The sequence below is a fragment of the Thamnophis sirtalis genome, unplaced genomic scaffold, assembly GCF_051295495.1.
Source record: "Thamnophis sirtalis isolate CommonGarterSnake01/CBP01778 unplaced genomic scaffold, rThaSir2_p1.2 scaffold_3, whole genome shotgun sequence".
Classification (NCBI taxonomy): domain Eukaryota; kingdom Metazoa; phylum Chordata; class Lepidosauria; order Squamata; family Natricidae; genus Thamnophis; species Thamnophis sirtalis.
In genome coordinates, this window is record NW_028261383.1 from 165,705,718 (window position 1) to 165,727,564 (window position 21,847).

The 21,847-nt window shown below is 45.8% G+C and overlaps 2 protein-coding genes across 2 annotated transcripts in view; one reads left to right on the forward strand and one right to left on the reverse strand.

Annotated features, from left to right (window-relative positions):
- Nucleotides 1-21,847, forward strand: part of LOC148048331 (uncharacterized) — a 433,893-nt gene that overhangs the window by 161,073 nt on the left and 250,973 nt on the right. The window lies entirely within an intron of this gene.
- On the reverse strand, nt 2,266-20,394 carry LOC148048332 (uncharacterized). Its single transcript, XM_087708276.1, has 5 exons — nt 19,864-20,394; nt 15,223-15,385; nt 8,611-8,793; nt 8,085-8,154; nt 2,266-2,397 (listed from the first exon to the last, which is right to left on the reverse strand). The coding sequence occupies exons 1-5, from the start codon at nt 19,928-19,930 to the stop codon at nt 2,266-2,268; spliced, it is 615 nt and encodes a 204-aa protein (XP_087564402.1). The 5' UTR covers nt 19,931-20,394.

Genomic DNA, 21,847 nt, shown 5'->3' on the forward strand with positions numbered 1-21,847 from the left:
TACTATAAATCATACTTCATTTTAAATATTTTTTAATATTGCATCTATGTTTACAGTTTAAAGGGTATAGTTCAGTGTGTGTTAAGCCATTGATCCCTCATTTAAAAGTTCCACAAGAGCTAAAGATAAACTGTAGCAAAGGAATCAACCTGGCATTAGAATGTTTTGCTTGTAGGTACAATGAAAAATGCAGTGAACATATACGTAGATGTGCTGAAAAATAGATGAGTCAGTTTGCTTTAAAGCCATAAACACTTGTGAAACAAAAAATCTATTTTAAAGATTTCATTATTAAATTAATGCCGTTGTCAGCTACCACCTGATGCTTGCTTGCTACGAAGTGACAGACTGCTATGAACTGACGGACAGACACACTATAAAAAAATAAAGAGTGCAGAGCAACCAAGATGAATGGGGAATGGAGGCTAAAACATACGATGAATGGTTGCAGGAACTGGGCTTGGCTAGTCTAGTGAAGAGAAGGACCAGGGGAGACAGGATAGCAGTGTTCCAATATTTGAGGGGCTGCCACAGAGTGGAGGCTATCAATCTATTTTCTAAAGCACCTGAAGGCCAGACAAGGAATAATGGATGGAAACTGATCAAGGAGAGATTCAACCTGGAAATAAGGAGAAATTCTCTGATAGTGAAAACAATCAACCAATGGAAGAGCTTGCCTTCAGACATTGTGGGAGCTTTCATCGCTGGAAGCTTTCAAAAAGAGACTGGACTGCCATCTTCTATCAAAAGTGGTGTAGCAATAGCAATAGCAGTTAGACTTATATACCGCTTCATAGGGCTTTCAGCCCTCTCTAAGCGGTTTACAGAGTCAGCATATCGCCCCCACAGTCTGGGTCCTCATTTCACCCACCTCGGAAGGATGGAAGGCTGAGTCAACCTTGAGCCGGTGAGATTTGAACCGCTGAACTGCAGATAACAGTCAGCTGAAGTGGCCTGAAGTACTGCACCCTAACCACTGCGCCACCTCGGCTCTTTAAGAGTCTGATTGGACGGGGGGTTGTAGTAGATGACCTACAAGGTTCCTTCCAACTCTATTAATCTGTCTGAGTGGTGGGATTCAATTACTATCGGTTCTGTGGGCGTGGCTTTGTGGGTGTGGCAGGGGAAGGATACTGCAAAATCTCCATTCCCATCCTACCCCACTTACCTGCTTCCCATCTCCGTTCTCCTGCTCAGGGGAACAAAAGAAGGTCAGCTGGGACGCTGGGAGACAGCGGGGGCAGGGCCAGCCTATTTGCCGGTTCTCCGAACTACTCAAAATTTCCGCTACTGGTTTTCCAGAACTGGTCAGAACTGGCTGAATACCACCTCTGATCTGTATCTGCCATGAACTGTGGGGAGGGAGAATGAAGGGGGGAATGTTTGGGGAAACGAAAGTAAGTGCTATTTCTCCTTAAGACCGAGATCCCCGACCTATGGTCCACAACCCACTATCGGGCCGTGGATTAATTACCAGTGTGAGGGGCCAACCGGTGTGTGTGCACAGGGCCCCACTCACGCGGGTGTAGTCACAGGCCCCTTGCGCAAGCCTCATGGGCGCTCACAGCTTCACTTACACAAGCATCACAGCGAGCATTGCGGGCGCTCCTGCGCGCACGCACACACACACATGTGCTTGCCCCTTTCACAAAATCACCCCCTCTTTCCCTGCTCCGGGTCGCCAGCCTGGAAAGATTGGGGACACTGCCTCAAGGCCACCCACCTGGAAGGAGAGAGCCGCATACCAAACTGCACTTGAAGAGTCTGTCACGAAGACATCTTGCCTGAACCTGATTGGTGATACTGAGTTGGGCAATGGGAGATAGTTAAGGGAGACAAAAGTTGAACTTAGGGATTTTGGCGGCCAATTCTCAGTTCTCTAATCAACTATACCTTTCTCAGCAATAGAGCCAAGGATCATTTCTGTTTAGAGCAGTGTTTCTCAACCTTGGTCACTTGAAGATGTCTGGATTTCAACTCCCAGAATTCCCCAGCCAGCTGGCTGGGGAATTCTGGGAGTTGAAGTCCAGACATCTTCAAGTGGCCAAGGTTGAGAAACACTGGTTTAGAGGTTTAAGATGTGGCAAATCCCACACTCTCGGTTCATTCCTCCTGGAGATTTATTTATTTATTTAGTTTGTCAAACATGTACAAGATAACAGGTATAAGTATAAACATGGACATGAACAAAGGACATGAATACAAATAAATGGGGACAACAGGACAGGGACAGCAAGGACGCTGGTGCACTTATGCACGCCGCCTTTACGGACTTCTTAGGAATGGAGTGAGATCCACGGTAGACAGTTTAAGGTCGAAGTTATGGGAGTTTGAGGATGTAGTAACGGAGTCAGGTAGAGCATTCCAGGCGTCGACCACTCGGTTGCTGAAGTTTTTCTGCAATCATGTTTGGAGCGGTTTAACTTGAGTTTCTATTGTTTCCCTGTATTATTGATGTCAGCTAATAATCTATTTGATGTGTGCGTGTGTGTGTGTGTGTGTTTACCAACACACTTTGTCTTTCTCCACATATTATTGATCCTCCATGCAATCCTGAAGCCTGATTGGCAGCAGACAAATGTGGCAGGGATCTGAAGCGCTAGAATGCAGTGCATTGCTTTAGACTGGATGGATGCTTACAAAAGAATTGGCCAGCGAAAGAAATAACATAAAATAGCTCCATGGGAAAGAATTTAAGAACTTTTCCCCTTCCCCTGTTAGTTTTTTTAAAGATTATTTGTAGAGTTTGATAAGAAGCATCAAGAAAATGTATTCTCCTATCCTCACGGCAACCTCCCATCGCGATGCACAGTTAAATACTACTTCATTGACATTCATGAATTACCAATAGGAGAGATGTAGGTAGATACATAGACGCAGAGAAGCTCCGTTTTCTAGGCTGTGGGCGTTCCTCATCTGATTCTTCCAGTGTCAGCGGTTACTTACGGTTTTCTGATTCTCCCGGCATTGCAACCACCGTTTCCTCTTTCCTGTATTTCTTTGCAAGTCATCGTGTGTTTTGTTATAAAGATTTCCCCATTGGTGTGCATTTTTGCTGGAGAAAATAAGATTACGCTTGCCAAGTGCAACACGCGAGAACAATTTGAGCCTGTTGTACTTTTTCATTACAGGGAGCCGTGGACTTACGACCCCAGTTGAGTCCAACATTTATGTTGCCATGTGAGCAATTTGTTAAGTGAGTTTTGTCCCATTTTACGACCTTTCTTGCTACATTTGTTCAGGGAATCACGGCGGTCGTTAAATTAGTAACACCGTTGTTAAGTGAATCTGGCTTCCCCATTGACTTTGCTTGTCTGAAGGTTGCAAAAGGGCATCACATGACCCCGGGATACTGCAACCGACATAAATGTGAACCAGTTGTCGAGCGTCCGAATGTAAATCACACGACCACAAGAATGTCGCAAAGGTCATAAGTGTGAAAAATGGTCATGTCACTTTTTTCAGTGCTGAGTTAGTTTGAACAGTCTCTAAACTGTTCAAACTGTTGTAAGTTTAGGACTATTTGTACTACTAGCCCCCATATACACTATATTGCCAAAAGTATTTGCTCACCCATCCAAATATTCAGAATCAGGTGTTCCAATCATTTCCATGGCCACAGGTGTATAAAATCAAGTATCTAGGCATGCAGACTGTTTTTACACACATTTGTGAAAGGATGGGTCACTCTCAAGAGCTCAGTGAATTCCAGCATGGAACTGTGATAGGATGCCACCTGTGCAACAAATCCAGTCGTGAAATTTCCTCGCTCCTAAATATTCCAGTCAACTGTTAGCTGTATTATAAGAACGTGGAAGTGTTTGGGAACGACAGCAACTCAGCCATAAAGTGGTAGGCCATGCATCCAACATCAGTGTGTGACCTCACAAATACACTTCTGGAAGAATGGTCAAAAATTCCCATAAACACACTCCTGAACCTTGTGGACAACGTTCCCAGAAGAGTTGAAGCTGTTATAGCTCCAAAGGATGGACCAACGTCTTATTGAACCCTATGGATTAGGAATGGGATATCACTTACAGTAAGTAAAGGCAGGTGAGCGAATACTTTTGGCAATATAGTGTATCTCTTATAGAGCCGAGGTGGCACAGTGGTTAGAGCGCAGTACTGCAGGCTACTTCTGCTGACTGCCAGCTGCCTGCAATTTGGCAGTTCAAATCTCACCAGGCTCAAGGTTGACTCAGCTTCCCATCCTTCCGAGGTGGATAAAAGGAGGACCCAGATTGTTGGGGGCAACAGGCTGACTCTGTAAACTGCTTAGAGAGGGCTGTAAAAAGCACTATGAAGTGGTATATAAGTCTAAGTACTATTGCTATTATGCACACAATGATGCCTTGCACACTCTTTGCTAAAGGATTGCTATAACAGGTAGGATCTACAAGGAAATCCACTAGATTCCGGATAGCCATGCCATTTCTTTTTCTAGGAAATCTCTTTTTATTTCCCCCAGTTTTCTGTTCCCTTCTTGAGGATGTTCCTGGATCATGACTGGTTCAGTTATTGTTGGGCTAGATTTGTCTTCTCTTCCTTAGACTGAGGTTCTTCTAAACCTCCTTCTTCTGCTTGGGGAATGCCATTTTCACTCCCAAAGGATTCTGAGATGATTACTGATACGGATAAGAGATTTCTCAAGCTTGGCAACTTTAATGTTGTCTGGGGAAATTTGGAGGGTCAGTTCCACACATCTTAAAGCTGAAAAACACTGGTACAGATGGTAACTAAATGGACCTTAGTAAGGTAAAGGTAAAGATTCCCCTCGGACATACGTGCTAGTCGTTCCCGTCTCTAGGGGGCGGTGCTCATCTCTGTTTCAAAGCCGAAGAGCCAGATCTGTCCGAAGAACTCTTCTTGGTCATGTGGCTGGTATGACTAAACATCCAAGGTGCATGGAGCGCTGTTACCTTCCCATCAAAGGTGGCCCCTATTTTTCTACTTTTTTATGTCCTTTCGAACTGCTAGGTTGGCAGAAGCTGGGACAAGTAACAGGAGCTCACTCCATTACGTGACGCTAGGGATTTGAACCGTCTTAGCCACTGAGCCCTTGGACCTTAGTACATAAAGGCAATACCCAAGTAACACGTGGCACGGACAAAGAATATCACGTCTTGCCTCTTGTGAGACACACAGCTGGTTTTTACTGGAACCGAAATGCTGAACTAGAAGATTCTTCACTCATGCAGATTAGCAAGAAATTATCTATTTGGAGTGGAGCTTTCACATATATGGATTTAGAGTCAGGAATGCAGCTACCACCAAGGTATTTGGAAGGAGATCTCTAAGACAGGTCTAGGGTGTAGGAACAGAGTAGGCTACCAAGATACACACACACACAAAAGGAAAGAGGCGAGCATGATTTTGGGGGCCGGTCCTAGGAAGGACAGGCTGCTACAGGGGTATAAGAGGACTCCCCCAGGTCAACGACATTGAATATCAAAATCTAGGTTAGAGATCCCCATCTGCCTCTCTGACTGTCTGCCTGGGAGATGTTGCTCTACTGAAGGATGCTGAGATGCTGGTGGTCCATGGACAAAGCCTTTGAGAGCGGGGGAAATTGGAGGTCACATTGTTCTGCTTTGCTGGGGAGAGCTAGGGAGAAAGGGAAGTAGGTTAGTTAGGAAACATTCACTTCTGGTTTTATTTGTCTAAGATTACATTTAGACTAGGTCAACGTGCTGCTTCCAGATGTTTTCTGAAGGTCAGTTATCAAGTAGTTGCACCCATTCTGGCCAATGATGAGGAATGCATTATGTATTGCAGCGTCAGTGGGAAGGCCATGGTTCCATATCCCCTTTTCTAAGTGACCTCTTTCCCCCACTTCCTTCCTCTTCTGATCTCTAAAAACAGATTGGAACGGGTTGTTCGTGGTCCTTAGCTCTTATATGGAGAAAGACGCAGTAGTTAAAGGGATGAGGGATGTTGAGGGATGATTATTCTGACCTAAGTGATCTTGATTTGAACTGAGGTGGGGCAGTGGTTAGAGTTTATTTATTTATTTATTTATTAGACTTATATACCGCTTCATAGGGCTTTCAGCCCTCTCTAAGCAGTTTACAAATTTTTTAGCAAATTGAGTCAGCAACTTGCCCCCACAGTCTGGGTCCTCATTTCACCCACCTCGGAAGGATGGAAGGCTGAGTCGACCTTGAGCCGGTGAGATTTGAACCGCTGAATTGCAGATCACAGTCAGCTAAAGTGGCCTGCAGTACTGCACCATAACCACTACGCCACCTCGGCTCCTAGAGTTCAGTACTGCAGGCTACTTCTGCTGACTGCTAGCTGCAGTTCAGCGGTTCGAATCTCATACGGGTCACGCTGACTCCGTAGTACCGCTTAGAGCAGTGGTTCCCAATGTGGGGCCCAGGGCCCACAGGGGTGGGGCAATTTGATTTTTAATGGGAGCAATTTGAACCTTGTTTAAGCCAAATTAATGGCCTTTTAGGCTTCCTCCGCATCAGTAGAGCTTACTTTTTGAGTAAAGTAAGAATTTTATGTGGTGGGGGTGAGGCATCAGGATTTTAGAGATGCTTAGGTGGGGCATGGACAAAAAAAGGTGGGAACCACTGCCTTAGAGAGTGCTATAAAACACTATAAAACGGTGTATAAGTCTTAGGGCTAATGCTTTTGCTAAAAGCGGCTGGATTTTTTCCCCCAGTCCAGAACAAGAGATACCTTTTGGAAATCATGCAAATAATAAACACCTCCCCAACACCTCCCGTACTTGAGAGACCGCCTCCTGCCAATTACCTCCCTGCGACCTATTCGATCGCACAGATTAGGCCTCCTCCGAGTTCCATCTGCCAGTCAGTGCCGACTGGCAACTATGCGGAGGAGAGCCTTTTCAGTAGCTCCGACCCTCTGGAACGATCTCCCCGTGGAGATTCGTACCCTCACCACCCTCCAGACCTTCCGCACAGCCTCAAGACCTGCTATCCCGTCAGGCCTGGGGATAAAGATCGTAACCTGCCCCCACCCGAAATGATGAATGTTGTGTTGTATTTGTACTTGCACTGTTTTCATGTTTATTGTTCCATTGTCTTACCCCCCCCCCCCCCTTCCCTATAAATTGTAAGCCGCCCTGAGTCCCCTCAGGGAAAAGGGCGGCCTATAAATAATAAACTCATAAACTCATAAACTCAATTCATTGAACTGTAAGAAAGAGGAGATGTCTACAGGTAGCCCCCTTTAAACAACCATCCTTTCGGCGAGTGTTCAAGGTCACAATAATGCTAGGGGGGGGGGGGGGGGCTTTTGGAAAGTCCTTGTAATTGCCAGCCAGGCAGCATCTCTGCTGTCTAGTGATCGCAATTCAAGTGCTTGGCAATCAAAATACCCCCAGCCATCCCACCAGAGGTGGCTCTTCCCCAGGCCCATCACGAAGGGGAACTCCAAGTCGAGTACAAGAGCCAGTGGCGCAGTGGTTCGGGCGCAGTACTGCAGGCCACTTCAGCTGACTGTTATCTGCAGTTCAGCGGTTCTAATCTCACCGGCTCAAGGTTGACTCAGCCTTCCATCCTTCCGAGGTGGGTGAAATGAGGACCCAGAATGTGGGGGCGATAGGCTGACTCTGTAAACTGCTTAGAGAGGGCTGAAAGCCCTATGAAGCGGTATATAAGTCTAACTGCTATTGCTACTAAACAGGGGTGGGTTTCTCGCCCCGTTCCAACCGGATCGGTTGGAACGAGGCCGGCGGCGTCCTCACGCACGCATGCGGCGTGCGCGTGCATGCACGCGGTGCGCACATGCGTACTAGCGTCTGCGCGATGCTCCAGCTGCTCCTGAAGGATCGCGCAGGCGTTCTGCGCATGCGTGGAAAGCGCGAAATTTGAAAAAACTGGGTAAGGAGCGGGCGCGGTGTGCGGGCGCGCGTGGGCGCGGGGGGGGGGGGGGCTTCGCCGTTCCCGAAGTTACTTACTTCCGGGTTCGGCAACCAACCGGATCGCAGGGACCGGTGCGAACCGGTCGAAACCCAGCCTGCCTACTAAAGGAGAAATGTACTTGGAAGATCGGTGAAGCGGTCAAAGGGAGGGAAAGGGAGTGGCGAGAGGGGAAACGTGAAGACTTACTGGGGAGCTGGGCTTGGCGGTGCCTCCGGCAGCTCCGACGCGGGGCGCAGGTGATGACTGACGGTCGCATCTGAAAGAATGAGTCAGAGAAAGAAGTGAGGAAAAGAAGAGAAGAGAATGGAAGAGAGGGAAGGGGAGTGGAGAGAGAGAAGAGGAAGAGGAGAAAAGAGAAGGGAAGGGGGAAGAGAGGAGGGGAGAAGAGAAGGGAAGGGAGAGGATGGGAAGGGAAGGGAGAAGCTCTCCCTGGAAGAGAGGGGAAGGGAGGGGGAAGAGAGGAGAGGAGAGGGAGGGGAGAGGAGGGGAAGAGAAGAGAAGGAAGGGGAGAAGAGAGGAGAGGAGAGGGAAGGAAGGGAGAAGAGAGGGAAGGGAAGGGAGGGGAGGGGAGAGGGGAAGGGCGGGGAGGGGAAGAGAAGAGAAGGAAGGGGAGAGGAGAGGAGAGGAGAAGGGAAGGGAGAGGAGAAGAGAAGGGAGGGAGAGGGGAGGAGAAGAGAAGAGAAAGCAAAAAATGGGCACACAGCCAACTTACCTGCTGCAGCTGGGCGACTGTGAGGGTGGGCTCCGAGAGGGGCTCCTTTGGGGGGTGTTTTTGTGCACAGGAGGGGGAACCTCCTGGGAATCCCTGCAAGCGGCAGCACTGGAGGTGGAGACGCAGGACACTGCAATGGGGGCAATGGGGATGGATGCAGAAGGTGCCACCTGGTCCCGCGAGCTGGAGAGGAAGAGAAAGAGAGACACAGAACCTGTCACCCATTGGCAGGGAGGCTTTCTAGCCTTCACAGAGCTGGATTCATTGCCTCTTTTCAATAGCCCCCCCCCCCACCCCAGAACAGAATCCAAACCCAGAGGAAGGGCAATTGCAAGAGAGAAAATAAGCAAATTGATTAAGCTTTTTCCAACCAGGAGAGCATCCCGGGGGGGAGGGGTACAACTGGGGAGACTAGCAGGTTTTTAGAGCCTATAATGCAACACCGTATCGGATGGGTTGGGATTCCTTTCTGTGGACTCAGAGATGGGCTGCTGGGGGTTCGCAGGGTTTGGGAGAACTTCAAGCTAAGATTCGCGCTCCACATGGGGCTGCCCTTGAAGAGTGTTCGAAGACTCCAGTTAGTCCAGAACGCAGCCGCGCGAGCGATAGTGGGTGTACCTAGGTACACCCACGTCACACCTATCCTCCGGGAGCTGCACTGGCTTCCCATTGGTCTCCGGACACGCTTCAAAGTGCTAGTCGTTACTTTTAAAGCCCTACATGGTATCGGACCTGGCTACTTGAGAGACCGCCTCCTGCCAATTACCTCCCTTAGGCCTATAAGATTGCACAGACTAGGCCTCCTCCGGATTCCATCTGCCGGCTGGCGACCCTCCCGGGGGAGGGCCTTCTCTGTTGCTGCTCCGGCCCTATGGAACAATCTCCCCGTGGAGATCCAGACACTTACTACCCTTCCGGCCTTCTGCAAAGCGACCAAGACCTGGATGTTCCGGCAGGCCTCGGGCTGTTGATCTTGTCCAGCCCCATCCTAAGTTGTGAATGTTGTGGATCTTTTAATGTTGTCTTGTTTTTGTATGTCCTTCCCTTTCCTTTTTTTTTTATTTGTAAGCTGCCCTGAGTCTCTTTGAGAGTGGGCGGCATACAAATCAATTAAATAAATAAATAGATAGATAGATAGATAGATAGATAGATAGATAGATAGATAGATGATAGATAGATAGATAGATAGATAGATAGATAGATAGATAGATAAATAAATAAATAAATAAATAAATAATTTCTGTGCAGTTCAGAGAACTCCCGAATCCCACACATGGCTGGCCCCATCGACCTCGCCCTGCCCCTCCCAGGAGTCCCCACGTGGCCCGTTTTGGATGGGGGTAAGTGCAGGGTGAGCACGGAGGCTCGGGGAGGGTGAAAAACAGGCCTACTGGAAGTTCGCCCTCCAGATGGCCTCTGGAGCCTGGGGAGACCATTTTTGCCCTCCCAGAGGCTCAAGGAAAGCCTCCGGAGCACGGGGAGGGCAGAAATACCCACCCCCACTGTGGTGTAGTGGGCCATGCCCACCCAGCAACCGGGCAGAGAACCCCTTGCTAAAATTTTTGAAGCCCACCCCTAGTTTCATCACTTGAGTAGTGGTAAGAAAAGTGCTTCTGAGCCACATGCAGAGTGTCATGTCCCTGCCAGGCTCTAACACCAAGGAGGCCTCATCATGCGGCATAACATTGCTTGTATCAGATAAGTCTTTGCTGTTGTTGGTATTGGGCATCACACTCCCTTATGAAGACAAAACGTTTGGGCTTGTGGTTAAAGAACTAGGCTAGAAACCAGAAGAAGATCATTAGTTCTAGTCCTGCCTGCCCCAGGTATGAAAGCCAACGGGCTGACTTTGGGCCAGTTCCTTTCTCTCAGCCCACCCCACCCCACCCCACAGGGTTGTTGTAATGGTTTGGTTGGTTTGGTTTGGTTTGTTGGATTTATATGCCGCCCTTCTCCCAAGGACTCAGGGCGGCGTACAACATTAAAAAAACACATATTACAAAAGTTAAAAAAAATTAAATAGAATATCCAAAACAAACCCAATTAAGATTAAAATAACATTTTTAAAAAACATATTCGATTAAAATTAACAATAATAAATAATTTGTTTTGTTTTGTTCAGGCCAGGCTGGCTTGCTGGAAAAGCCAACTTTTTTTAGGGCGCGTCGGAAGGACCGGAGGTCGGGGATTATACGAAGCTCCGGGGGCAGCTCATTCCAGAGGAAAGGCGTTCCCACAGAGAAGGCTCTCCCCCTGGGGGTCGCTAGCCGACAATGTCTGGCTGACGGCACCCTGAGGAGGCCAACTCTGTGGGATCGCACTGGACGGTGGGAGGCTACCGGTGGCAGTAGGTGGTCTCGCAGGTACCCTGGGCCTAAGCCATGGAGCGCTTTAAAGGTTATAATTAGTACCTTGAATCACACCCGGAAGACAACCGGCAACCAGTGCAGGCTGCCTAAAAGGGGTGTAACATGGGAGCATCTAGGTGCCCCCATGATAACCCACGCAGCCGCATTCTGGACCAGTTGAAGCCTCCGGGTGCTCTTCAAGGGCAGCCTCATGTAGAGAGCGTTACAGTAGTCCAGGCGGGAAAGGACGAGGGTATGAGTGACTGTGCACAGAGCATCTCGATCCAGGAAGGGGCGCAATGGAGAAAATAGGAGGAGGAAGGAGCATTAGGTGAGCTTCAGTGGTGGGATTCAATTCTTTTTACTACCGTTTTTGTGGGTATGGCTTGGTGGGCGTGGCAGGGGAAGGTTACTACAAAATCCCCCTTCCCTCCTGATCAGCTGGGACTCGGGAGACAGAGAATAGATTGGGGGGGGAAACAGTCAGAGATGGTATTTATGTAAGAGCCGAGGTGGCGCAGTGGTTAGGGTGCAGTACTGCAGGCCACTTCAGCTGACTGTTATCTGCAGTTCAGCAGTTCTAATCTCACCGGCTCAAGGTTGACTCAGCCTTCCATCCTTCCGAGGTGGGTAAAATGAGGACCCAGACTGTGGGGGCGGTATGCTGACTCTGTAAACTGCTTACAGAGGGCTGAAAGCCCTATGAAGCGGTATATAAGTCTAACTGCTATTGCTATTGCTATTACTGTTTCCGCTACCAATTCTGCAGAACTGGTCAGAACCTGCTGAATGCTACCTCTGGTAGGCTTACTGCAATGTGGGTGAAAGACACCTCCGTTGATTGTTTCAGACACAAGATTGGTTTGGTTGCCCTTTCTGCACCGGAAAAGGAGAACGGGGTCAGGAGATCTCATATTATAGCTCGGTGTTTCGATCCGGCAGCCCATTAATATGGATGCTACCTTTTAAAACAGAGATAGGAGGGGGAAAATATTCAAAACATAAAGGTCAGTTTCCTCTCTTCACACCTCCACCTCCTTCCAGTTAATGGCTCGATCTTTGTTCCAGGAATGATTTGATATACTGTGCATGTGGAATGTTTCTTCTAGGAAGAGAGTCCTGTAGTGTATTGTATGTAGATCTCTGCATTGTGGGTGTGGCTATCGCAGCACATTTCGCACTTGGGGAAAAATTAAAATTAGTTAAAATTAAATCCATTGATTTCATTGGGAATGACCACTCTGAATATGAATCGTGTTCTTTTTGCGTCACCTTAAGAAAGCGATCCGTCCTTGCCAACTTTTACATAGCTGTGGAATTTCAAGTGTGCTCTTCTACTTTAAGATAAGATAAGCCCCTTAGTCTATGAATCAGTTCCCAGAATAATTTTCTAGCTTAAAAACATGGCTCATATCCAACCTGTCGGTCTCTTTTAGTCCCCCCACCCCACCCCATTAATATCAGACAAACAGGAGTGAAATGAATCTTAGATAGCCTTACATATTTTAATATCTTATATTATTCATGAGAAATGGAAGTTAAGAGATTAATGACTCACCCAGTGCAATCGCTTTAAAATTCACAGTGTGCCATTTAAAGTGGAATGTTATTAAACTGGAAACATTTGCCTCCAGACAACGGCTGTATATCAGTTGGACATTAGAATTTTAAACTTTGGGAAGAAAAAAATAACGTCAGGTTTGCTAAAGTGGGTCCTTTTGCCAAGAAAACGTTTTGACCCAGCACTGTGTTTTCTGAAACGAAGAAAGGATGTGTGGATATTTTGTCCCTCTATTTGGAGGCATGTTCGCAAGGGATTTATTCAGGGGATTTCAATATCTTATCAGCCGTAGAATAATAAAAGAGAAGGTGAAGCAGAGGTGATATTCAGCAGGTTCTGACCAGTTCTGGAGAACCGGTAGCAGAAATTTTGAGCAGTCCAGAGAACCGGTAAATACCACCTTTGACTGGCCCTGCCCCCATCTATTCTCTCCCCCATTGTGTCCCAGCTGATTGGGAGGAAATGGGGATTTTGTAGTAACCTTCCCCTGGAGTGGGGAGGGAATGATTTTACAGTATCCTTCCTCTGCCATGCCACCAAACCATGCCCGCCAAGCCACGCCATGCCCACCAAGCCACGCCATGCCCACCAAGCCACGCCATGCCCACCAAGCCACGCCATGCCCACCAAGCCACATCCATAGAAACGGCAGTAAAAAAGAATTGAATCCCACCAGTGGGGTGAAGGAATTTCTAGCTAACAGCTGAAAGTCAACTATTTGGACTTTTTCTAAGGCTTCTCCAGGAATCCTGCTTTTCAGATAACAAAAGACTAATACAAAGTCAGGTCTGGAGTCCCTGCTGAAAAAAGACACCTCTTAAAACAGGAGTTTCTTTTTCAAGAAGGAGAAGAAAATGAAATCAGATTAGCGGGAACCCACTATCTTGAAGAGCCAGGAGCATCCTGAAATGACAAGGCCGTAAGTTGGCGGGTTGTGAAGTGACTGGCATAAAGGGAGCACAGGTGGTCCTCGACTTACAACAGTTCGTTTTGCTCACACTTATGACTGTTGCAGCTTCTACATGTGCACGTGATTTACATTCGGATGCTTGACAACTGATTCACATTTATGACAATTGCAGTGTCCTTGAATCATGTGATCCCCTTTTGCGACCGTCTGAACCAGTGGTGGGTTTTCAAAAATTGTTCGAACCTACTCTGTGGGTGTGGTCTCATTTGTGGGAGTGGCTTGCCACCCATGTGATTGGATGGGGGTGGCTTGCCGCCCATGTGACCGGATATGAAGATGCCGACGACACTTGTCAGAACCACCTTAAATTACCTCACACACAGCACTGGCATGCATAAGAATGTGATGTAAACTTGTTTTTTGAAAGGCATCTTTGGTTTGCGTTAAAACAACTTCAACAACACACGCAATGTTCTGATTGCACCACAAACGCAGTAGTCATCCTTACCTTTCACAGAGGCACTGAGTTTTATAAATAGGAGCATGATAGTGTAGAATAATCCTATCCAAGGACCAATGGTGGGTTTCAAAATTTTTTGCAACCTCTTCTGTAGGTGTGGCCTGCTTTCCGGGTCCACTGGTGGAACCTCTTCTAACCGGTTTGATAGATTTGACGAACCGGTTCTACCGAATAGGTGCGAACTGGTAGGAACCCACCTCTGGTCTGAACAAGCAAAGTCCATGGGGAAACCAGGATCACTTAACAACTGTTCTTTTATTTAAGAACTGCAGTGATTCGCTTAACAAGTGTGGCAAATTAAATCGTAAAATGAGGCAACGTTGGGGACTATCTCTATGTGTCTTCATGTAAGAGGACGAGAGAGCTCTCCCCAGTGTTAACGCTACTATAGGTGGGGAAATGGACATCAACAGCTGGGAAACCTTGACCTCTGATCATTCATCTTGGAGGCTAAAGACACAGCATGGCCTTCTCCGATTCGAAGAGGCGCTTGTTCGTCAGGCTGAGGCAAAGAGGCAGTCCCGGAACCAGCGAAATCTGGGGGCTGGGCAAGGACAGAATGTATCTGCCCTCAGTGTGGAAGGGATTATCACTCCCGAATTGGCCTTTTTAGCCACACCAGATGCTGTTTGAGGACCTCTTTCCCAAGCACGATACCATAGTCCAGTGTTTCTCAAGCTTGGCAACTTGAAGATGTCTGGACTTCAACTCCCAGAATTCCCCAGCCAGCGAATGCTGGCTGGGGCATTCTGGGAGTTGAAGTCCGGACATTTTCAAGTTGCCAAGCTTGAGAACACTACCATAGTCTCTTGAGACTGAAAGATGCCAATGGAAGATGGGAAAAGTTTCTAAGTGATAGGGAATAAATCCAGAGTAAAACTGTATCCCCAACAGGAGATTTCAACTTGGGTGTTAAGTCAGGACATTTTTTAACTTAAATCTTGTACTGTTCTTGCGAATGCCAATAGCGAGCACTCAAAATAGCTATGCTTCTTTATGGATTTCCCCCCAGTGGCGTTTCTTTGTCTCTCTCTCTCCACCCCCCCACCCCCCTTATAATAAAAGGCATATTTTTTCATCCAGTTTCTCCTCTTTGTCCTCTTCTGTGCAGTATTGAGATGATACCATTGAGCTACCTTGAAGGGTTGTTATAGTAGAACAGAACTGGGAAGTTTCCCCAAAGGCTTGTCATTCTTCATGCTAAGATTCAGTCCCTGGGGCGGATTTTATCCTAGGGTTACACTGCCCTCTACTGAGCACTCGGTGTACTCACGCTGCAGCAATAGGCCGGCATGACAATCGCCTGACTTTGGACGCCTTCTGTCCCTCGGGGGTTCTTCTCAAATCCAGGCTGGTCTTGCGCTTGATGGGACAGGTGGGCAGCCGGTAGGCTGGGAGGCGGTGGAACCTCTGCTCATTTTCAAAGGAAGAGTGGCCTGGCAAGAGGAAATAGGATGGCAGCTGAGAAAAGTGGAGAAACTTTGGTGTGTGTGTGTGTGTGTGTGTGTGTGTAGCGGGGGGGGGGATTACATTGTATTTCAGTTCTAGGAAAGGCTGTGAGCAAGTGCTAAACTGGAATATTTGGACGGTGTTTTTGTAAACACCGTAATGGATGTTACGAATGTCATCCATTGTTTGAAAAGACCATGTTTGGCATTGATATATTAAAGCCTTAAAAATGCCCCACTTGGTTAAAGATTTGTGAGTTCTTCCAGATAGTCTTATTCAGTTATTATTTTTATTTTGTATTTTACCACATTAACAAATAAAATTATATATACACACACACACACACACAAACACACAGTCACACCTGTTTGTCCGTCCGTCCGTCCGTCCGTCCGTCCATCCATCCATCCATCTCTATCACTCTATCACTCTATCTATCTATCTATCTATCTATCTATCTATCTATCTATCTATCTATCTATCTATCTATCTATTTCTATCTATCTATCTATCTATCTATCTATCTATCTATCTATCTATCTATCTATCTATCTATCTATCTCTATCACTTATCTATCTATCTATCTATCTGAGACCTATCTATCTCTATCTATCATCTATCTATCTATCTATCTATCTATCATCTATCTATCCATCCATCCATCCATCCATCCATCCATCCATCCATCCATCTATCTATCTATCTATCTATCTGAGACCTATCTATCTCTATCTATCATCTATCTATCTATCTATCATCTATCTATCTATCTATCTATCTATCTATCTATCTATCTATCTATCTATCTATCTATCTATCTATCTATCATCTATCTATCTATCTATCTATCTCTATCACTTATCTATCTATCTATCTATCATCTATCTATCATCTATCTATCTATCTATCTATCTATCTATCTATCTATCTATCTATCTATCTATCTATCTATCTATCTATGTATCTATCATCTATCTATCTATCTATCTATCTATCTCTATCACTTATCTATCTATCTATCTCTATCACTTATCTATCTATCTATCCATCAATCCATCCATCCATCCATCCATCCATCCATCTATCTATCATCTATCTATCTATTTATCTATTTATCTATTTATCTATCTATTATCTATCTATCTATCTATCTATCTATCTATCTATCTATCTATGAAAAAAAAGCTTTTCTGCAACTCCCCTTTTTGTCCTTCATTATTATTATAATTTTTACTGGTAAGAAAAACTAATAGGAGAACAATGGGAAAACAGGTTCAGGTGGACCTTGAGAATTTTAAAGCGGGCGGCTGCCTTGAAAAGGCTTCCTCCTAAAACATTTGATTTCCCAAGCAGCCCGGAGAATGAAATGGTGTCAAAAATAACAAATGGATATCATTTCATCTCAGTTCCTGTCAAAGGAAAGCAGGTACTTCTGGCATTTATTGTTTTTGACATTAGGTGCTGAACTGGGTGTGCGGGAAACAAAAAAAATGTCAGATCCTGCCATGCAAAGAGCCATTCCTAATGTACCACCTGTCTCTGTTCCCAGAGGACCTATTATTTCTGGAATAGACATTTCATAAAACTGTCATAGATCTCTCCCCCCCCCACTTTGTTGAGGCTATATAGTCAATCAAGGATGATTGCCATCACCATTACTAAGTTTCCTGACAATGTTGTAAGGGCTGGACTTATATGAGGGTAGCTCAAATCAACACCAGACTGAATCACAGGGTCCCCATTTTTCACCCTGAGTAAGCCAATGCTTTCACCCTGTTTAAAAGGTTCCCTGAAAAACACAGCCAAAACAAGTATAAAGTTTTTCATGGCATACATCCATCTTTAGCCAGACCTTTTCAATATTCCCGGTCAGCTTAAACTCAGCTCCCATTCCAGCTGTGACCTAGAAATTCTATCCTTTCCAGAGATCAAATCACGTCTTTTTCGTATAGTATTAGGCAAGCCACATTTTCAGCTTTTCTGCCCTGCTCCCAGTATCTAGCAATGATAATACCACAGTATGGTGCGTGATGGCAGGGGTCCCCAACCCCCCAAGCCGTGGCCCAATACTGGACCATGGCTTACTTGGAACCAGGCTGCACGGGAGGTGGGCTGGCACACACGCAAATGCTCATGCGAATGGAGCTATGTGTGCATGAGCATCAGCCTGCTGCTTGCACACCCAGTTTCCCTCTCTCCCCCAACCAGCCCACCAAGCCATGAAGATTGGGGACCACTGGCTATGGTATGGTATGGCATGGCATGGCATGGCATGGTATATTATGATAAAAATTTACTATGTTATGACTCTACGGGCATGTCCATGTAATTTTTTTGACTATAATATGTAAATGATTCAATATTACTTTCATCCACAATGCTTTTTTAAAAAAAAATTCCCAATCTAGTCTACAATCTTGGGACTTCCTTTTAGTCTCCGATCCAAATACCAACCAATTCCAAGCTCAGTTAAGCTTTCAGGGATCAGCCAAGATCAGCTAAATACTTCTCTCTGCTATAGGCAATATTGTCAGACTTACTAAAATAATGCACTGGGGCAAAACGTCATGATTTTGCTGCATTGACCAGCAAGGTTGCCCAGGATGAGCATGAGGCATGCACAGAATTAGGCAATCTGGATAAATGGCACAGGCATTGCAGAATTCCCCATTGCTACGGCATCCAAGAGGAACGGAGATGAGTCATAAACACAGATTTTACAGGCTTACATGTAGCATACGTATGGAAAACCAGAAAAGTACGTAATTGATTCTCCTAGTTCTTCCTTGTTTGTTTGGACATGGTCCACTGACCTAACCTTTGGTTTGTTCAAGCAGGTAAGTTCCTCACCTGCATGCTAAGGAGATCTAATGCATTTCTTGGCAGGCTGAGGCATACACTTTCCCCGAATCTCTAAATGGGCCCTCCGGGAAGATGTTTTAAGCCGAACTTTTCTGCCCTTATTAAAATAGGTGGCATAATCACTGTGACGAAGGGCTCCTGTTCAGACAAGTTTGGTATGGCATTTGACACACATTTACAAGAGGCGCATCAGGACTTGCATTTTTACACGTGGGATTTGCTAATTACTAATGAACTTTGGCCTATTTGTAGGCCAGATTTCCTTTGTTTCAAAGAACTAAAGGTTGGTTGAAATTTGGAGAGAGAAAAAGAGTAATTTTGGAAGAGATCTTTGTAGCCGCAGAGGTTGAAGTCCACAAACAAATAATTGTGTGCTGTAAAATCTTCACTTGGGAGTGCTCACTTGTGCATGACTTGAATGGTGGGATTTTTTAATACTCGGTTTTTCTTGTACAGATGCTAAATCCGAGTGGATTCATTTCCGCAACCAGGACCCCCCCCCCACAACCCATTATTTTCATAAAGGGTATATAAGAACCAAAGCAACGTTGAAGAAAGACAACCCTGAATTTAAAATTATTAACGCCTTCTCAACCCATATCGAAAGGAACTTTACTCAAAAAAAAACCAAGCGCCCCACATTCATCTGTTTTCATGGTCATATCTTAAGGAATCTCAGAGAATTCTTCCAATTTAAAAATAAATTCCTTAGGGAAAACACCTCTTCCTTTCTGCTAAATATAGCACTACATGTTCTCGCCCGAAGAGCTTTTCCAATTCAAATGTTAGCCGTGCACAGGGCAACCCATGGGATTGATTAGAACCGTGAAGTGACAAAGAAGTCGGCGATCCAAAAGTAAACACGCCGAGGTGAAAAATAAATCAATACTAATGAAAGCAAACACATTCAAATTTGGAAGATGCGTTTGAGGCTGTTGCATCTCTGGACGATGATTGTTTCGGCTTAGAGGGTGAAAAAAAAACACCTGACCTAATGGATTGGATATGGAGAGTGGGTTTGGCTGCTTTATGGAAGGGGGGGGGCAGGTCTGGGTGGTATTTTAAGTAGGATAGCACTTGGTCCTGGGGTGCTAGAAAAGCAGAGTGTTGGTCCAAGAAGGCCCCCTGGAGCCTCAGGAATGAATTTTCATGCCCTGGGGACATTGTCAAGCTGTCTTGTTGCAGGAGTAACAGCAGCTGCTGCAAAGAAGCTCTTCCCATTCAAACTGGACTTTCCCGATCTGATTGATCCTCAGGATTGGATCACCCAAATCCAGAGAAATGCATACACACACACACACACACACACACACAAGGACACAGACAGACAGACAGACAGACAGACACACACACACACACACAAATCATTCTATCCCACTGCCCTCTGGGGATTAAGGAGAAAGCTGGGCATTGGAATGGACAGATTCCGATGTCTCTTACTTTTCAATTCATAAAAGTCTTTCCCAACCCCTCCCTCAACCGCTTGGCCCCTGAGCGGGCGCCGGTTCAATCCTGAACTATTCATTCAAAGCCTGAGAATTGCCAAAGACCGCAGAAGAAGGTAAGGGGGGGGGGGGAGAGAAAAGGTTTTCAAATACTTACCTTCCAAGATATAGACTTTGAATCCACTGCTGATCCCTGTGGTGTAATGAAAATCAGCCAAGGCCATCACTGCTGGGCGGTGGGGAGAGGGACTGTCCGCACAGGATGGATGCTGACCTCAAACAATTGCAAGAATATTAACTGCTGCAGAATGGGGGTACCAAGGAGGTGGTCCCCAGAATCTAAATGTTTCAGGCCTTCTTATGCTCAGTAAGCAGGGACCTGGGGGAATATCAGCCCTAAATGTCCTTCCTCCTTTCTTTCTTTCTTTCTTTCTTTCTTTCTTTCTTTCTTTCTTTCTTTCTTTCTTTCTTTCTTTCTTTCTTTCTTTCTTTCTTTCTTTCTTTCTTTCTTCCTTCCTTCCTTCCTTCCTTCCTTCCTTCCTTCCTTCCTTCCTTTCTTTCTTTCTTTCTTTCTTTCTTTCTTTCTTTCTTTCTTTCTTTCTCTTTCCTCTCCTACCCTTCCTGCATTGAAAGTGTCCCCTTTCTTCAGACAAGGGAGGGGATCACCAACTGCCTGGACCCTGCAGGTTGTTCTATTACAGAGGTCACACAAACTTGTGCCGCATGCCACTTCCCTTCATGAGCCTCCGGAGTGTGCCTCTGAAGGGGCGGGGCTTCAGTTGGCCAGCCACAACAGGCCCGACACACGCCTCTCCGAGCCTGTTAGCCCCCTCTGGGCAAGTGCGTGTGCCTGGATTGTGTCACTCCCTTTCTCTGTGTGCGTGTGTTTGTACAGGGTGGGGTTGGAATGGAAGTAAAAGGCAGAAGCAGCCATGGTGGGAGTCCAAAAGGAGTAGGAAATATTGGCTCTGTTAGGGGAACCTGTGTGATCAATTTCAGAGGAAAGATCTGCATTTAGAGAGGTTCATTGCTGACCGGAACTGAGAGAAGAGCTGTATTATTTGGGGGAAGATTTGCTAGTCTAGTATTGGTGGTGCTGATGATCTATTTTTTTTCTCATTGCTTTACCATACATCAATAATACAGTAAACAGAATGTAATGGAATAATTTTGCAACCACTTAATTTCATTTTTATATTGATTTATGAATGACAAATAGAAAGATTGGGCTCTTCTGAAGAATTCAAGAGTCATTAATCAACTAATCAAATGGACTGGCTCATCATAGGATAATTTCAAATACTAAGCTACATTTTGAATTTGGGGGGTGGTGACTCCTTTACTTGCCCTTCCCTGAAAAGACTCCGAAAAGACCAATGGAAAGAAGGAATGTTGGTTGGAAAGACACTTTATTGGTATAAGTCAAGAAATGAGAGAATTATTATTCAGGATTTGTATGGAGGAGAATTTCAAGGGCTTACAGAGTAGGAGAAAGATGTGAAGATTGTCAGTTTGACCTGGGAGACATTCTGGAAAGCTTTCTGGCGCAAGCTAGTTTCTCTTTAAAGTGACATGAAATCTGGGATAATGAGCAAACATTCATGCATCTTCAGTTGGATTGGGCAACAAGCAATGTGTGTGTTTATGTATGCACGCATTCTCGCATCTGTATGCATGTGGTTACGCACACGTTCAATTACTTCTGAAGCAGGGGTGAGTTGCTGTCAATTTTACTACTGGTTTGCAACCTGTGCGTGCACTGTTAATATAAATTGTTCTTTGCACGTGCATAGAACAATTTACAGTGAACTGTGCATGCGCAGTCACTAAAAACCAAAATGGCGGTGGCCCAGTGGCGGCAAGTAAACTGGTTTGGGGGATGTGGCAGGCCTGGGTTGCTGATGGTTCTGTGACCCAGGCCTGAATTCCACTACCGGTTCAGCCGAACTGGGCCGAACCAGGAGCAACCCACCTCTGTTTTGAAGTCAAGGGATGTGGAAGAATTTGGAATAAGAAGCAGTCAGAGGTTGTTATGGGAATGAAGGATGCTTGGAGAAACTGCCTAAACTGATTCTGGAAAAGCTCAGATATTCACTCTATTTTAACGAAAACTTCCCAATCCCACATGTGTTGGACTTCAA

Excerpts from the sequence above, each read along its gene's own strand:
- LOC148048332 (XM_087708276.1), bottom strand. The coding sequence starts at position 19,930 with ATGGCCTTGGCTGATTTTCATTACACCACAGGGATCAGCAGTGGATTC. Across the intron at positions 8,794-15,222 it reads TGCCGGCCTATTGCTGCAGC|CTCGCGGGACCAGGTGGCAC; the intron begins GTGAGTACACCG and ends CTTCCTCTCCAG. Across the intron at positions 2,398-8,084 it reads CCGCCAAGCCCAGCTCCCCA|AAAAACTTCAGCAACCGAGT; the intron begins GTAAGTCTTCAC and ends ACATGATTGCAG.